The sequence below is a fragment of the Egretta garzetta genome, unplaced genomic scaffold, assembly GCF_000687185.1.
Source record: "Egretta garzetta isolate BGI_Z169 unplaced genomic scaffold, ASM68718v1 scaffold397, whole genome shotgun sequence".
Lineage (NCBI taxonomy): Eukaryota > Metazoa > Chordata > Aves > Pelecaniformes > Ardeidae > Egretta > Egretta garzetta.
This window is the reverse complement of record NW_009260493.1, coordinates 5,596,106-5,615,108: the sequence shown is the minus strand read 5'-3', so window position 1 is coordinate 5,615,108 and position 19,003 is coordinate 5,596,106. Positions and strand designations below refer to the sequence as shown.

At 35.7% G+C, this 19,003-nt stretch overlaps 1 protein-coding gene across 6 annotated transcripts in view; it reads right to left on the bottom strand.

The window, feature by feature from the left end:
• REPS1 (RALBP1 associated Eps domain containing 1) overlaps positions 1 to 19,003 on the bottom strand; it is a 63,136-nt gene that overhangs the window by 17,228 nt on the left and 26,905 nt on the right. For 2 of the 6 annotated variants that reach the window (XM_035899810.1, XM_035899809.1), the window contains 6 exons: positions 16,393 to 16,546; positions 9,984 to 10,111; positions 9,333 to 9,495; positions 8,958 to 9,021; positions 7,956 to 8,110; positions 3,028 to 3,167 (listed from right to left, as the gene is read on the bottom strand). In XM_035899810.1, the coding sequence (XP_035755703.1) occupies positions 3,028 to 3,167; positions 7,956 to 8,110; positions 8,958 to 9,021; positions 9,333 to 9,495; positions 9,984 to 10,111; positions 16,393 to 16,546 (804 nt within the window). The remainder of the gene's footprint in view (positions 1 to 3,027; positions 3,168 to 7,955; positions 8,111 to 8,957; positions 9,022 to 9,332; positions 9,496 to 9,983; positions 10,112 to 16,392; positions 16,547 to 19,003) is intronic. The other 4 variants (XM_035899808.1, XM_009644323.2, XM_009644322.2 and 1 more) reach the window with 2 other exon arrangements.

Here is a 19,003-nt window from a genome sequence, read left to right as displayed (position 1 = left end):
TTTCTTTCTGATTCTCTCCCCCATCCCACTGAGGGAGGGGGGAGTGAGCGAGCAGCTGCATGGTGCTGAGTTGCCAGCCGGGTTAAACCACGACAGAGACTGACAAGTGGACCATGTGATTACAGAAATACTGTTTCTTAATTTTTCAGAACTTCCATAAAGGCAATACAGCATCTATGCTATAGTTAAGATCAATGCTAAAATATTATTTTTTAGAGATGGATGCTGAATTTACCTCTTATTCTACTCCTCTGAAGCCAAACTGCAGGACATTTATTACTTGTCCTCAGGCTCCCCAGCTGGGCACAGACAAATGAAAACCAACACCTCCTGACTGCTCTGGGGAACATGCTATTCGTGCTCCATTCTGAAATACTACCAGAAGCCAGTTACTGCTAATTCCCTAGTTAATAGAAAGCTACATATATTAAGGATCTACTGGACTGCATCTCAAACTCTGTGCAAGGTTTAAGAGCACTGATACAACTGATTTGCTAGGATAAAACTCCTACTAGCTGAAACTAAAATACTTGCCTTCTAGACTTGCAAAAGTGGTTCAAAAACACTTTCAAAAGGTTAATTACTAGAAACTAAAACTCACAGCAACCTGAACCATTACTAAAAGAACACCTAGACATTTGAAGCAAGGTGTAACATTTGTGAACTCAAAAGCAAATCTCTGTATCTGTGTCAAAGCTAACATGACCACATGACACTAGACTGTTTTCAACAAAAATTTTGGTAGCCTTTTCAATTATTTTTTTCAGCTCTCAGAACTAAGTGCTCAGCCTTGAGACTGGATGGAAAAGATGCCTGAAGTGAGAAAGAAGTGGTGAGCAAAGAGATGAGAATGTGAAGCATGTAGCCTCCACAGCTAGGTGGATTTCATGGTGCTCTTTATTCTGAAGTTTGAGATTGATGTCTTGGTCCATACTTGTGAGCTTACAGTAATTGAGCCTGGCAACTGGAGTCAAAAATCAACTATGTGCTAGAAAGAACAGACTAACCAACAGTTTTGAAACAGGGACAAAACTGCCTGGAAAGGCAGATGATCCAAAGATGCCTAGCTTTTTCAAGCAATTCATTTGTTGATGACAGTTTCAAAGAGGAAACAATTAGACTGGCACCTGCAGTAATACCAGTATTTTTTTTCCACGGCATTAAAGCCTTGAGGACTTTGACCTGACTCATGCTGAAAAGAAAGTGCTGAGGAGCAAGAAGCATGCACAGCAATATAGCTGAAAAATTAGAAATTCCTTTGTGTTAGAACAAACTCTTAACATTTATTAAGTGTTCAACTCTTATTTTAGTATAGTTAGTACCTGGTAGTATATTTAGTGTATATTTAGTGTGAGAACTGTTCCAAACCTCTTAAAGTTTTAGTAACTTTCAGAAAAAAAAATACCACGTTATCTAAACAGACAAAGGTAGTTTTGTAAGACAAGATTTTGACTGACAGAGAATTGGCGTTAGCTTTGTTCCACTACTGCAATTACCCTGTTCACGTGGTTTGAGTTGCATTGGACACTGAAGGAATCTGTTCAGTTATGGTGCAGCTTACCAAATGATTATCTTATTAAATCTTTATTGCAAACATGAGGGAATGTATCAATGCAAGTTTTAATACAGATGCAGATATGTACAGCTTTTTAGCAACAACTTAAGATCTGCTCACCTCCCTCATAAAACATGGCTTTCTGCCAGCAGCCTAAGAGTCACTCTGTCAAATAGAACAACTAAGAATCACTAATCATTCCTGCATTTTTTATTTGGTAGGGACATCACTGTGAGGCTAGCATTTGCCCTTAAGAGAAACAGCAGAGTTTACAAAGTCCTTCCTCCTGAGAGAGGAAGAAAATTTCCTAACGAATCCTAAAAATTTGCTTCTTTTCATTTTCATACTGACTTGCCTTTGGTTTGTCTAAACCTTTTACTACCAATCTTCTATTCACTTTAAGTCTAATGAAGAAAGAAGGAAGCTAAAAAGCTCTTTCAGTAAGAGAAGCAGGTAAGATAATACTCAGCTACTAACAGAACTACCATAGAAGTTAAAACAATTTTTAGATTCTTCTTGAAAGTCTCAGGTTATTAAATGAAAAGAGTTTTAAAAAAATAATTGCAATACTTTTCCCTTTTTTCCCCTCCTTATAATGAAAAATAAGCCTACATCATCTCTGTAGCATGGTTGCAGTCAGGAACTCATTTGAGTCTCTGAAGCACCTCTTAGAATAAAACATTGGGTTATTCTAAGTCAAAGGCAAAAAAATTAAAACAGAGCAACAAGAAAAACTCTAAGAATCAATCCCTTACAGGCTTTTTACACAATGGATATTTGTGGGGAAAAAAATAATACAAAAAATCCTGTTTGGTAACTTCAGTTTCAAATTCTGACAAAATACAGCTTTACTATGTAAGACTGCTTATATAGCAAACATGTATGGTAAAGGATGATAAAGCAGCAGTATATAACAGCAAAACTTTTACATTTGAATATATTTAGCCAACGGTTAGTTTCAGATTCAACTTTGAGTCTTTGCTTCTGAAACAAACCCAGAGCTATGACTTCGCTACATTACTAGTGAGATATAGTTCAGGGTAAATTCACCTCCAGAAATAAGTCTCAACGTCCAGATTTGTCAGAGGTTTCTTCTGAAGTTTTGCAAAAGTGTTGGCTGCAATAGCCCTTCAGAGGTAACAAAAAATCCCAACCAAAAACCCTCCCAAAATGAAAAAAAATTAGGAATAAATTCAATTTTTCCAATAAATGCTGTAAGATCGTTTTGTGATTAATATAAAGCTTAATTACCATTAATGACAACATTTTAAACAATAGCTCATCTCACAATGATACAGAAAAATCAGAAGGAAAACATTACCTTATTTACAATTTAACATGTAAAGAACCTTCCTGTGTCCTGCTACTTTTTCACAGTTTATGATTAACAATACACTTATGATGCATTACAAATGCATACACAAATTAGTTACTGACTGGCAATGAAATAACTCTTCAATAAAAGTGCTAACCTCACTGCTCTGATTCAATTCTGGCCACGTCTGGTTTAGGGATGGCATTGATGGAGACTTGCTTGGAGGCGCTTCTGCTGGAGAGCTGGAGTAACCTACCTCACCAGTCTGTTCCCCAACTTCTGAAATGACAGGAATCACTATAAACCAAAATCATGAATTGCATTCAGTTTAATCTCAGAAGAGCTGCTCATATCTCATGGAAAGTACAAAGTACCCTCTGATTTCATCTTTTCCAAGTACATACTTGGCAGCAGACAAGAAACACTCATTCAAGTCAAATACATTATTTATTAGGTGCTACTCTTATTTTGAGGATCTTTCTGAAAATTGGACTTTGAAGATTACTCTGTACCATATTATCTCCCTGTACTTTGGCTCTTAAATAGCCTTTTTAGATTTTGATTGCATGTAGAAATAATTCTTTTTTACATTATGTGAAAATAACTTCACGCTAATGCTTATTACATCAAATCCAGCACTGAGTTTATCTTACAGAATAAAATACTTCCTTACATGAAAGGTTAAAGTAAACCCAGTATATTGACGCAAACACGAACCAAAAATATGAAAACAGATGAAGAAAACCATTCCCTTAGATTATTCCCCAAAGACTATTTTAAGCCTCCTTACTAAAACAACAGCATTTCCATTCACGTTTTGTAAATTGAACAAGTCTAGCAGCTGTCACATTGCAACCATACATTTACTGTTATTACTGTTATTTCAGTTTTCTCTGAGCTTTCAGCAAGTACAGTCCCTTGCAGAAACACTCCTTCAGAGTTGTACAAATTTTCACGATGCAGCACACTTAATTTTGTTCTGTTCAAACTATAAAATAGGGTAAAGTAAATCTGAACAGCAGATTAAGCATTCTGCACACAATAAAATTCTCCTTACAGTGTCTTCTATTTTGCTAGATACCACAATACAAGCTAAAGCAATGCCTTGGAAGCCTCAAAAAAACTGAAGTTCAGATTACAAATGTATAATGTAACAAGAATAGTTGAAAGAGTGACTGATAAGTACCTAACATATTAAGATGTTTTGCACTCTAAAGAACTAAAGCTGCACAAGACAAAAGATGGCTCAATTCAATTACCATTTAAAAGGACTGCTTGATAGACATGAGATTGAAGACAACTGCCACAAGAATGTGTGATACACTGTACCACAAAGTGATTAAAATTTATAAAAAGGACTGGTTTCAGGGTCCTGAAGAGCTGAACTCTGCAGCCTGCTCTTCTGCTACAACAGCTCAATATTCTGTCTTCCATTCAGAAGAAACTCATAACAAATCCAGTGTTAAACGGTGCTATGTGGCTTGTGGGAGTGGAGGAAGCACGTGTGTGTAGTGGTGTAAAACTGGCACCAACAAAAAGTTCAAAATATACCAATGGCAACGTTTTGGGAATGCCTATTGCGTATCAATTGCTCAAGTGCAATACTAATAAAAAATTTCTAATGAGTTAAAAAACCACTCGAAGCTCTCATTTCAATGGTGGTACACTAGATAACTGGACTATTAGTGATAAACACAAGGTCAAAAGATAGGGCCGAGAACTGCTGTGGATAGACTACGCAGCTACCTGTAATTCATAGAATGTTGCAAATATCTGCACAAAGCACGCATAAGAGACCTATGGAAAACTCCAGGCATTAAAGTAATTAAGTTGTGTAAGACACAAAGCACAGCAGATTCTTTTTCTTACAAAGAAATGGTGTTGCTGCAGCAGCCAAAACAAACAAATCACAGAAAAGCAAAGCTTGCTTTGAGTTTTGTAAAGGGTTGGTAGCTTTTACTAATTGAGATAAAACTGAGTTTAAAGGAAAGTATTTGCATTTATTTACATAATAGGAAGTGAGATTAGTACTCTTTTCAGCAGCAGATCATAAATTCTGCCAAGACAGATGCAGATGCTATCAACAGTATTTGATTAATAAAATAAAGCATATAAGTACAAAAGACTTCTCCAAGTGCAACTGCCTGACTTCATGCTCCTATTTTCACTCACTGCAGTTTTCTTCTACAAGGTGTTCTTACGCAGACAGATCTCACTCATTCTGAAGAGCTGACATTATCTATCTACAAATACCACAACACAACGTTAAATCATAAGTGGAGCTGCCGCAATCCAAATAAATCTTTGAAGTATATGATCAAATTCAAAATACTAAAACTGTTCAAATGTATTGTAGAATTACCACATTGTTCCAAGAATTTAGAACACCTCATTTCTCTCTCTAGTGAGCAGAAAGATACTAGCACCTCATTTAACACTTTTTTTCTATTAAAATTCTGTAGGGGCATAGTGCTATACCAGAAAAATGACCAACTATATAAATGCTTTATTATACAATAGGTCTATGTCATGTGAGAGAAATACATATCCCTGGTCACGAAACCAGATGTTAGATAAGACCAATATGTTAACGGATTTGGGACACCTGCAGTTGGTTGAGGGAGAGGCTGCCAGGGTAGACCACTAGAGTTCTTCCCTCCCTCTGTCTGAACAGAGACCTAGGGTACAGGGAGCCCTCGTTACTTTTCTTTCTGCTGGCCACTAGTTCAAAAGTCAAAGAGACAGCAAGTTTCAAGAGCATAGCAGAAGCACAGAAGGTGAAGGGAAAGTTTCTAACAAAAGGACAGATTTAATAAGGGCATTGTTAACACTTTTGAAATTACTGTTAACCAACCACCTTGCACATTGGTTTAAGACAACATTCAAGTAATTCACATTGAGGCTTCAGTCAGCAGATCACCAACAATTTCTTTCTTTGAGGAAGTTGTATGGTATGAAAAAAGTGCACTCAAAAAGACACTCTGGTGTCATACCTCACAGTTTCTATTTCTGAGAAGGCTGTTGGAAGCAAGCTTTATTGAAATACAGCTTTTATGGGAAATAAAAAGTTATTACAGAAATTTAACTGGTTGATCTTTCTAGGCTGATTTACACTCCTTAAGTTGAACCCATGTAATTTAATATGTACATTAGTCTGCACATAGACCTGAGTAACTTTTAATTTAGATGAAAATAGTAAACTTAAACTGAGATTTGGACTGTTGTAACTACAAGTAAAACTATTGTCAAGTCAATAATGTCTCCTAGAGTCTTTTATTCAACATACAAGTTTTGGCAATAAATCATGATAGATGCTAAAAAAGATTTGCTATTTCCAGTACTTGTGGCCCCAATCAAAAAAAAAATATCTAGTTAATTGGATAAATCTCAACAAGTTTGTAAGAACTGTCACTTTTCATTACAGCTATTAATAACAGCAGAATTAAGTATCAATCAGAATTTTTTTTTAAGCACAGCTTACACTACATGGTAACCTTGTAACATTCACTAGAACAGGGTAACTTCCCTTTAATACCAGAGGGAAAATATGGTTGGGGTTTTTAACTACTTTTAAAAGTAGTTTTTCCTCAAATTTGAAGACCACTTTGTACCTCATGAAAGTAAGTCACGAAGCTTTATATTAACAAAGCTGCCTGTAAAATAAGAACAAACATACATGTAACACTTTTTGGTTTAATGTCCAATTTATAAAGTTTCCTGACAACTTCAATTAAATTATAAAAGCCTTGAAAACTACCAGTAAGGGCAGTAGAAGATCAGGTACAGAAATAGTCGGTTTGTTTGGTTTAAAAACAACATTTTATGCAAATAAATTTTATTTTATTTCCTATAAAGATTTTTACTTGGCCATCACCTTAATACAAAACCAAACAGAACGGGTAGGTTTTTAACACTTGCTAGGTATTCGCGCAATTAATTGCAGATATTTCTTACGTCTTTATCATAGTAAAATGCTTACTCATAATGAAAACACTTCAGTTGCAGCTGACTGCTATTGGAAAGGTTCTTTGAGAAGCCAAGCTACTCCCACAGAAAAAATGGTTTAATTATTAAAGCAGAGGTAGTAAGAGCCACAGTATCTAGGTTAAGAACTTAACAATAATTGTCAGATGAAAGTCTTTGACATGCTACAAACACAGTATGAAGAGATCCCCTTTGAATTACTTAGTAAAAAGAAACAAAATTCTAGGAAATAATAGTACCTGCAAACCCACAGTATAACCTGACTTACCAAGCAAAGACTACTTGATAAAAAGTAATCTAAAGCAGTTTTAAAATACTCAGTTTCCTTTATCTGTTTTAAAATAAAAAAGAAAGATGGCCACAAGCATCCTGTTTTTAAACACCACTTTTACGTGGAACAGTAGTTTGCTTTTCAGTTATGGGACTGAGTTTTTGGCACATACCAACAAGCAGAACTCATACATTCAATAGTTTATCTTGGAGCATCCAAAGGTAAAGGACTACGCACAGAAGAATTAGGTGCCAAAGCAATGGAGGATAAATCCTACTGTCAAGTCAGGAGTAGAATTAAAAAAACCACACACAAACACACAAAACCAAAACAAAAAACCTGTGCTACTGATCCTGTACTTTTAAACTACACAGTCCTACCTCTAGCATTGAATCTGGGAGTATTTTTGAAGTACCTTCAAGACTTAGAAACTCATGCCGTATTTCCAGAAATGAGGGTGAACAGAAAGCATATTCATTTGAAAGCAAGTCTAAAGCATAGCTGGATTGGGAACTTGGAATGGCTGACCACAAATAAAATCCATACTGTGACAAGCTTGTTTTCCTTAACCTTTAAAGGACACAAGCAGTATTTCCAAATGTAATAGTCGATACTGCTTCTAAATAACATCTCCCTGTACAGAAATACGCATGTGCTCAGATTAGCTCTGAATAACGATTAAGATTCCTAAAAATTGCACATAGCTTTACTTCATACTGACTAATGAGTTAAGCTCACACAAACCTATAAATATGTGATGATATACTGTAACCTTAAGTATACTATCATTTGAAAATAGTGACATTTGCGTTGCATGAAGCATGTCTTACCCGTTGAGTCTTCCAGATCAATCAGTTTGGGCATTAAACTTTCAGGTAACTTTTCTGGCAAATCATACCCGTTCTTCCTAGCAACTACCAGATGAAATGCAGCACAGAACTCATCCAATGTCAGTGCACCATCTTTATCAAAATCTGACAGTTCCCTAAAAAGGAATACTTAGTATAAATAAAATTTCTTAAGGTTATTTTATTCCCGAAAGACATACTTCTGTTGTGCTACTTGGAAGTTAAAAGATGCAGTTTATAGTTCATTTTACCCTATCAAGCACTTCATAGTAGCACTACGTGCTTTATTCTTCAAAGATGATGAACCTTCGTTAATATTTCTTAGAGCTTAAAGATCATTTAAACCTACTTTAACTCTCCAGGTTTTTAACTCATTTAAGACAGTACTACTCAGTATTATTGGCCTCCAATTTTTCAGCAAAGCATACTAAAGAAATGACAGTGCTGAGGCAATGGGATTTATTTTAAATGGGGAAATACAAATTAGAAATCATTACATTGAAAGAAAGATCAAATCTGCTAAGGTAAGCCATTTAACAATAGCATGCAATGATGCAGTACAAATTCTAGAAAACAGTGAAAAACAAGCTTTGCACCAAGTCAAAGCTAAATTTGTCATCAAGTGCCACTAAGTGCATTTAAAAATATTTGCATTTGCACATTTCATTTAAACTTAGACTTGAATAAATAGATAAGGAATTAATTATTTAAATTTAAATGCAACTTTAACAATACAAACCTCAAATTGCTTCTTACTCTGAAGTGTTTGAAATTTCTTCAAAAGCTCAAAATGCCTTGTAAATAGTGCCTAGACCCATTAAAGTCCACTAAAATAATACTGTCATAAATGCGAGCAGGACTGAACACACTAGAGTATTAGTGAAATTTCACTTAACACTTTCTAACAAGAGGATTTTTAGATGACTGCCAGATAGCTGTCATCTTTCTAAATAATTATCCTGAATAAAGACACATCACACTTACCAGATATGAGAAAGTTCAAGAATAGGTAGTTTTGACTTAGTGAAAAATTCTTTAGCTGCAGATCCTGAAAAATTACAACAACCATTTTTTAATATTTAAAGCAAGCTAAATCATTAGAAGACTTTAAGAGTTATGGTACAGGAGATTAGCTGTTTAGCAAAGGTTCTGGGAAAAATGGCACTAATTACTAGGGTTAAATGAAGGAAAAAGGCAAATAAGTTTGAAGTCCTTTCGTGAATTACACTGGACTTTACTAGAACATTATCAGTAAAATACAGAATTTTCTTCAAAATAGTATGCAAACCTAAGTAAACAACAAAGTCTTTGGAACAGAACTGCTGCACCCACAATTATATTTTTTAAAGAGTAACTTACCTGGTATAAATCCATTTAAATCAGGTTGAATGGTTTTAAACTGATTAACATAATACTGCCTTTGTTCATCAGTTATTTTCCAGGGGTCATCGTAACTACTTGATTGCCTACGAATTTCATTTGTTGTTGTAGCTGATGCTACAGTTCGTACTGTTGTCTGGTCCTGAAATGAAATATTTTTCCTCAGTATTATCTACCTAAAACACTTCTGTGAATTCTCAACTTCTTGCCTTCAAAAAATAAAGCATAGTTAAATCTTGCAGTAGTTTAAGAACTGCAGGAAACTATCAGCAGACTGCATCTACAGGGTAATGACAGGGTATTTTTGCACACTGATACATATGGATAGGAATGACTGCAGGTATGTAAGCAGAAAAAAAAGTATGGCACATATGCAAAAAAGCTAAACACAAATGTTTTAAAATCATAATTGTTGACATTTTCTAAATTAGTAACTTTCAGTTAATCATTCCAAATGAAGTCAATTCAGTGAAACAAGTATCTGTTGGGTAAATAGCACTGAACAGACTACAGCACAGATACACAAGTAAACATCTGCAATGAAAATTATAAAAAAAAACACCAAATAAAAAAAATAGATTGCAACATCAATCTGAATGAAGCAAATCAAATACCAATAAAGTGTCACACCTGGACAGAAGCAGGATGCATGGCTAAAAGAGCACTGGTTGGTGGGGTATCTGCAAAACTGACCCAGTTTTCTTGATGGGGTGGTGGTGAATGGCCAGACCATATGGGATCACTAGAAGTAGATGAGCCTGAAAGTAGAAGAAACATTTCCTTTTCAAAAGACAACCTTGAAAACTTGAGTACGAACTATGGATATGGAAAGCAGTCCAAAAAAAAAAAAAAAAAAAGTCCTGAAACAAATGCTCCTTGTCAGGAAGGTAGACACTTGCAGAATGGTGAAGAAAATGAAAACCAAATTGCACCAAAGTGAAAAAGTTCACCTCCTGACAGCTCACTTCTGTAGATTTTCACATGAGGTCACCTTAAATCTGTACTAAGATGACAGAAGTGAGGAATGAGCTTATTGCAACACGTGTAAAATGTAAATTGGGTTTCACCCATTTGATGGGTTTTGAATGAGTTAACACTTCACATTTTCACTTAACTGAAATGAGCAACATTTGTATGGAGAAACAGCTATTTAAAAGTGTCTTTTTTAGTTTGCCATTCAAAGAACAAAGCCTTGGAAATTCCTCCTAAGAATCAGGCTTGTTGGCACAGATAATTTTTTTTTCTAAATTATTTCTAGACTAACTTCACTCAGTTGCTTAGAAACAGTCCAAGAATAATAAAAGGCATCCATATAGAGTGCTAACATCTGCTAAGTATTAACTATCTGGAACAGAATAATTGAGATTCATCCAGTGCCTTGTTTCCTCAAAATTCTCTTAAATTGCCGTTACAAATAAAAATTTAAGGAACTCCGATGAGAAGGGAATAATCTAGAACCAGTCTAGAAGAATCCTAGGATTCCATTCTAATTGACTCCTAAAAGAAATGCTGAACTCCTTAAGTCTAAACAGCAGTTGTGAAACCTGATTAATCTACTCTTCTTGCACAACTAACTGTTTTCTCTTGAAATATGTCAAAGTCATACTTGGGAATTTTTGCCTCATATGTAGAAGTGGATTTCCTTTTAAAAGGCAGGTGAACTTCTTGTGAGTTTCTGTTAGCCCTCCACATAACACACAAACAAGAAATATGACATTAATGTCAGAATTTGAATCCCACCACTAAGATCTAAATTGAAGCAATAAACCCCAAGAATTTATTGTCAAGATGGTGACTAAAAAAATACTGCTATAAGAAGTCCATTTATATAGAGATAATTATTTATGAAGCTGACAAATATCAACAATTTCAGCTTCCTGGAGACTGAGGGCACTATTAGTACCCAACCTGCAATAAACATAGTGAAGGACATTTGAGAATCAGTGAGGTACACTAAGGGCTAACATCAAAAGTGACAGTAATATTGTTAGTATGCAAAATTGCTATTTAATGTCTGGCAGTATGCAATTACTCTTTCATTCCATAAATGACCTTTTTCCTAGGAGAAAGTAATGAGAGAAATGCTTAGAACGGGTTTACCTTTGCTCTTCTATGTACAATAGCCATAATTATGCACAACACATTTAATCTTTCATTACATAGGGTAAAAAAAAAAAAAAAAAAAAAAAAATCGAGATTTTCAGGGGGAGAAAGATTTTTGAAGGAGGAGATAAGTCAAATATACAAAATTGAGAGGTTACGTTATTTCTGAATTTCAGCAAAAATATAAGAATAGCAGCAAGGGGCTTTTGGAGTTTTTTTTGGTTGGTTGGTTGATTTTTATAAGTTAGCTCTACTAGGATAAAAACCCCACTATTAACTACTCCTATTGTTCCCAAATTTGTCCTCCACTTCTCAAAGCTCCTGATGTGGCCTGGAGCGTCTAGTGACTTCATCCGAAATTGCTGAGAATAAAGGTAATGAATTTGAGAATGCTTTTTGCCTTGGGGTTCTTCTTCAGTAGCTGGCCTAACTCTAAAACACTAGAATGAAACGTGCAGACATGCTGAGAGTCTCTCTCCACCTGGTCTCTCTCAGCACAGGGCTAACAGACAGTGAGATTCAGACAAGTCCTTCCCATCTCCCCTACAGAGATGCCACACTCAAAATGTGCTTTTGACACAATGGTTCTCCCCTTCTCTACCCCTCAGACACTGACATTATTACCACTAACCTTATATATGCTTACTCTGCCTTTACATGTCCCAACAGCTTGTCATAGTACAGTTCAATTTGTACCCCAATCAGCACAGCACCTCTTCCAAAGCAGTACTTTAACAGTGATGACAATTTGTACCACAATCAGCACAGCACCTCTTCCAAAGCAGTACTTTAACAGTGATGAAGAAGCCAGTAGCACCAAATTGTCATACCTTCCAAGTACTTTGCAAGTATTACAAGAACTGCTTCCCTTCTCCCCTGTTCAAATTATCCCAACTAGAATCCTCTTGCTGTTATTCACTCTGCAATGCAACATTTTAGGACACAGGATGGGAAGGCTGAAGAATGCTGGAAAAAGATTATTAGTAACTGTGGACAGCTGGATCTACACACATACTCATGGACTGCTACCAGCCAATAACCCAATTCTCCATCATTAAAACTGCATCTATTTGACATTTGAATTGGAGATAGTCACTCCTTCCTTTCTTATCAAACTACAAGACCAGCCTGGGAACACAGGTAGAAGGCAAGGTGGAAGAAAACTGAGTCACAGAGACAACTCTAAACAATCAGTGTTTTGGTGGTGGTTTTTTTTTTGTTTTTTTTGTTTTTTGGGTTTTTTTTACACTATTTGTAACCCAATGAAGAACCAACCTTCAAGGGTCTCTGTGCATCTTCATCAGTGAGAACACCATTAATAGCACTTAGAATGGAGAGTAGGCCCAAGACCAATTATCAGATTTAAATTAGCTGGTGAAGTCTAATGCACTATGTTTAGTATGAAGACCCAACTACAAGTGTAAGAAAAGGTTTATCTAGATAACATCTGAGTAGCTTGTACTTTTAAATAACTATACAAATGTAGGTTTTACTTAGAGAACTAAATTTTCAATTAACATAATAAACTAGCAAGAGCTCTCCTTACCAGCAACTTGTGAGGAAACAAAGCCAGAAGGTGAGTACAATTTTGGCAATAAGATAAAATGCTGTAGAGCTCTTCCCTCCCTGAATAATCACGTCCAGCTAAGAATAATCCTTGTAACAAGGCCAATTATCAGCAGTTACTGAAGCAGTAACTAGGAGACAATTATTCAGTCCCTTGCAAGCACAGCAAGTATCTTCGGACTCTAAAGACACAAGTGAGCTGTCAGTACAGTACACATGTTGTTCTACTTCTGTCCATGAAGTTTTCTGGTTCTTGATTTCATGAACTGCAGCAAAATCTCTCCAAATGAGGAAAAGCAGCATGGCTTTGGGCTGCAAGTTTTTACTCATATTCAGACATCAAAACAGAACTCTGATGTAATGCCACGGAAAGCTAACAGAGGTCCTATGACTGAACAGAAAACCTCAGATTTTTTGACCAGTTTGAAATTGTTATTTGGATACTATCAACACAGATGTTCTGCTTTGCTTCCAGGCCAGACAGACTACAAGGTAACAAAAAAAAGTTTTGGCCCCTATTATGACATGACACTCAACTACCATTTGAAGTGGGGAAGGGGTTCTTTCTCCCAAGTTTGTCACAGTCAGAATCCTAGCAGCTAAGTTCTAGTGCAAAATTAACTGACAAGGTAGCAGTATGAAGTTTCTTTTTTCCTCTCTTGTAACTATAGGAGGCCCTCACCTCATACAATTCTGTTTCCTACAAAGGGTTCAGTCATCCACTGTATTATTCTATGAAGACTGATCTAGAAGAAATGTTAATGACATCAGAGATGCACACCAGAATTGAGACATAACAACATGATTTTTGAACAGCTTTATCTCAAACTTAAATCAAAGACACCTGGAAGACTTGAGAGACTCAGGTTTTAATAGAATTCGCTCAGACATTTAAGGATGAGACCTGAACTAACAGTAGACTTCATTCTACACAGGTGATCCATGTCTGTCTGAACTTTTAACTCCTGATTTTGAAGTAAAATGCATGTACCCTTTGGAGCTCTCTTCACAAAAAACCTTAAAGATGGTAACAAGCCCCATCTTCTTTCAGGCCTGTCAGCACACTGAGCTAGTCACGACAGTACCTCAGTCCAGCTACTTAGGATAGCGTTATTGACACTTCATAACTGAGTTACTGGACAATACAGTAGCAAAAAAATTTTAAAATCCAAATTTTTTTGCTCTGTTGAGATGAGAACAGGTTTTCTTACTCAAGGAATCGAGAACTACAGCTATAAGTTATGCTTCAGACTCCTGATACAAGAGAAGGTGTAAGATTTTTAAAAACAATAACTGAGTCATTACCTAATAATTATTGGATACAGAAAGCACTATTTAATTCATGGCAGGAATACCATGATGCACTGGAGAGTCTTTACTATGCATAAGTCAGAATCTTCCTCTCTAAACAAAAAAATTATGTTTTGATTTTTGTCCTCCTGGTTTAAGGCAACATGCTGCTTATTGGTTGACACATCTGAAACACTGAGGTTCCATGCTTTCAGTTGACAACCCCATTACCCTGAAACAATGTTTCACTTAATGTGAAATACAAGCAGAGAGACCTGGGTTCTTATTTTCCTTGGATCACAAGTGAAATGGCAAAGCCCTGCCTTAAATCCTATTAAAATTATATCACGTACTTGCAAATTACCAGATTTCTGAAGAACATCTTGCACTGAAATCAAGATGAGCTTGCAGAGCTGATTTTAGGAAAAATAACTAACGGTCTATCTGGTTCTACCTAATTGCCAGCAGAATATCATTTTTCTCTAAAATACTGTCCTTAAAAAGTAGGCTTGAGAGGGAAAAAGAATGACAAACTGTCTACAACAGCTGAAATTCAAAGGAATAATTATCTGCAGCGCAAAGAATCACTTTATGGATCAGGATGACAATTTTTGTTAAACTAATATATGAAAATCCACTCTATCCTTAGCACTGGCAGAGCAGACAATCCTATAACAGTATCGCCAAATTACTTTAAACACATTATGAATGTGTTTCAGTACACAATATAAAATCGATGAATATTAAGCTAGTTCAGAAATATTTTCAAACTACTACTGAAAAATTCATCCATTAGACATCACAGGGAAAGCACTGCCAAACTGAAATATTAACGTGGTATTACAACTTTATTTTTAAGAGGACAATATTAAACTCTTCAACAGTAAGAATAGTTTTTATACTTTCATGGAGTCCTTCACTTTGTAAATTAGAAAAACTTCACAAGTTAGAAATCAGCTACCAGACAAACTTGTATTTCAGGTTGCAAGGAAAGCAAATAAACTAAACTATGCAAGAGAAAAAGTCAGGAAATTGACTACTGAAAAATCACAATGTCTTAGAAGTGATCATATATGTAATGACCAGACTAACAATCTTTTTTTTTTTTTTTTGGATTCTAAATTGACTGGCACTTACTAGCAAATAACATTCAGGACACTGGCATAAACCTCTGCATACAACCCATTTCACTTCTAAAATAAAGTTTTATTTCCTTATCCAACCAATTCTAACAACAGAATCCCTGCTCCTCCATGGATGATTATAACTACAGAACAATAAATTGAAAGGTAACAGATCAATTTTGGAATAGCACAATTGAAATAAACCAACCAACCCAGTTCAGGCTGAAACTACAGACTACAAAATACAATCTATTATTCACCAATATCATAAAAAACAGAACCTGATTAGAAATGCTCTGCTGTTACCAAATTTATTAGGTCTATCAGATATCGGAAAACATTTTGAAATATGCAATATTAAGGGGGAAAGCTTTTTAAATCTGAGCACAGCGATACCACAACAGCAAGGGTCTTCTGTTAAATGAAAAACAATAAAGGATGCAAAGCTGTACTGAAACAAGTGGTTCTCCCTTGACAGACTGGAGATACAGTAGCTTCAGTTACATTTACATGAACTTTAAAGAAACAAAAAAAATGTTAAGAGAATTAGTTGTTCTGACAAACTTCTAATCTACCAGAAACATAATTCAACCATTACATTATTTACTGCTTTCCTTTGAGCTCCCCATGTTTTTGGGTATACTGACAGTTCCTGCACAATTTCAGTAGGATGTCAGTTTTGTATTAGAAAACTTTCCACTGGGAAACTTTCATACTCTTTTTCCCTCCCTCCAAACTCTACACATTTTCCATACCACACTAAGAAACAGATCCGCCATATGCAAGACCACAGATTCCACAGTGCTGCCATAGACATGAACATTTGAATCTGCAAGAAAGTTTCCAGGATTGGAAAATACAAAGATAATCTGCCCTAAACTCATTTAATATGCTTATTTAAGAATCCCACAACTGAATTACAGTTACAGCTGAAGCATAACAGAAGACATTTATACCTGGTTGTGCTTCACTAAATGGAGCCCAAAAAGGCCCAGGTCCAGCAAGAGGTCGTTCATTATTCCCTCCGCTGGGATGGCGGTTGTGCTTCCTCCATGTATGTGGAGAGGTTGGTGGGGATTGCTGTGGTGAAACAACTGGAGATGTGGACTCCTAATAAAACAAAGGAACCTTTTAAGTTTTTTACTAAATACCTAAATACATAAAAGCCTATCTAAACCCATTATTTCTAGGAACAACCATCACTGCAGTTGAAGTCTCATTTTAGAGAGTAAAAATTTTAGTACTTATTAAAATGAGGGAACAGGAGAAGTCAGGTACAGTATGACTGGCACCAGACACGTTCACTTCAAACAACAGCATCTAATGGATTTTCAACCTGGCATTCTTAAGACAACAGCAATGCCGAGTTAAATTACTTGGCTACAAAGGAAACTAGATTATAAGACTCACTTTCACTTGTGATAGAAGTTACATTTGAACCCAGGTCTCAAAAGAAAAAATTACTTACTGTACAACTTATTATCATAAGTAATTTTCATCAAGTGATTCACAATCCGTTACTTTCATTTAAAAAACAAACCAGAATTAAACACTGAAAAAAAAAATCACTAGACAGGCCACATTATTCTTTTTTTAATATGCGAAAACAGAGATTAATTTTTTTCAAAGAACGATGCCATCTAGGATACACTTTTCTGCTGTACGAATTACAAGGTAGTTTTGCCCTGAAGTTAAGGCTCAAGCTTCTCTTTAATCCCATATTGTACTATAATCTCCCTGAACAGGTAGCAAAACAGAGAATCACACGTGCAATTTCTACCTGGAATCAGTTCTCATGAGACATTCAGATTACCAGATTATTCCATTTAAAAAAATACAAAGGAAAAATAATTTATATTGTACAAAGTAAAGTATTAATATAATAGAAAGTAATTTCCTCCCTATATCTAGATCTTTTGAAATTCCTGTTTGCCAGATCTCCCAGTTTGAACTAAACTGTATTAGTGAAAACAGGTACAACAAGAAAGCAAAGCTTGAACTCAGAGTTTACTGAAAAATAAAAACAAAGCTAAAAGTCTCAAAATCTGTTTCAGCAGTAGACAAAAAAAAAGTTTGGTACTCTACATTAACAACTGTTAACATACTATCAAGTACCAACAGCCAGACTGACTGCAGGCTTCCACCTGATTCCCAAAACTGAACTAATTTACTTTGCCGGATATTCAAAGGTCATTATGCTTCTTAATCAATAATACATCTGCAAAAGTCTAAAAGTCAATGAGAAAGTGCCATAAACAAGCTTTTTTCCACACAAGGTACATACTAAAACTATATGTATCCTAACAAAAAAAGATTTAGGGCCATGATGACTGGTTATTTTCTAGTGTGTTGATCCATTTCCACTTTTTTCCCCCCTCCAATTTTCATATTTCCTGGGATACAGGGCCAGTCTGGGTGATTCTGCAATTGAGGTTATTTTCCAAAAGTTCTGACCATTGAGTCAGATTTCTTTAAATAACATCCTCAGCCACAAGATTTTGAACTTCCTATTCAAAGCATTTAAATGTATGCCATATGTATTGGCAAAGAGTATTACAAAGCAGCTGGGAGAAGTACTAATTCACTTGAACTTTTAATTCAGGGACCAGCTGGTTGCACAAAGTCACTGTTTCTCCACAGTACCTCCACCAGTTCAAGATTTTTTTTCGTTGCAGTTACATGCCTTTCTAAAACTTGCTGGAAGATTCCTCCTCTTAGCATCTTACTTGACAAGGAATTTATTTCAGATGACAGTACTTTGTTACCCCCCTACAGGTACATGGGTGCAAGAGGGGAAGGAGTGAGGGTATCCAGAGTGCCACTTGCAGGCTAGAAGCTAGAACTGAGGTTGAATGTTTAATCCACTTAGCATAATGCAACAGGTGCTAGGAGAACCATGATAACACAACACATCACTGAAATTAATTAAATGCTTCTTCCACTGGCTTTTATATAAGCCATCTTTTATCAAACAAGATCTGAAGGATGTTTGAATTTTTTTTAAAAAATACCATGAATAAACCTAGGGAAAACTATGCTTGATCACAGACACTATTTATTTACTCCAGTACTCTTACTTTTTCTAAGTCACATGGTCCAGAAACACACAAGAAAGCCTGAGGCAGACAAACATATGATACTCTACCTAAAGGAAATCCCTCACTGCTTCTAGTTACATTAAAACTCTTGACATGTAATCCTCATGAAGCAGCTTTGCCCTAATGAAGCTGGCAACTGTCACCATTCAGTAAGCCTCCGTCTCACATTTGGCCTTATGCTCAAGGCATAGGAAGAAACTGTAAAGATGATCCTCAACTTCAATTCCTCTAAATGTTTACTTTACACGTGGTTCACATGATTCTGCAAAGCGTGTAATAATGGTAATCAGATCACCAGAAATACAAGCATAATAAATAATTAACTTTGTTCTCAATATTCCAGTCAACATTATATCCGAATTCCGAATGTTTACAGATTTCTCACAACTAATTAGGAGCTTTAGCTTACAGACTCCAAAATCTTGGCACAGCAAAAGCATGTCACCAACTCTGATGTCAAAAAGCTTCT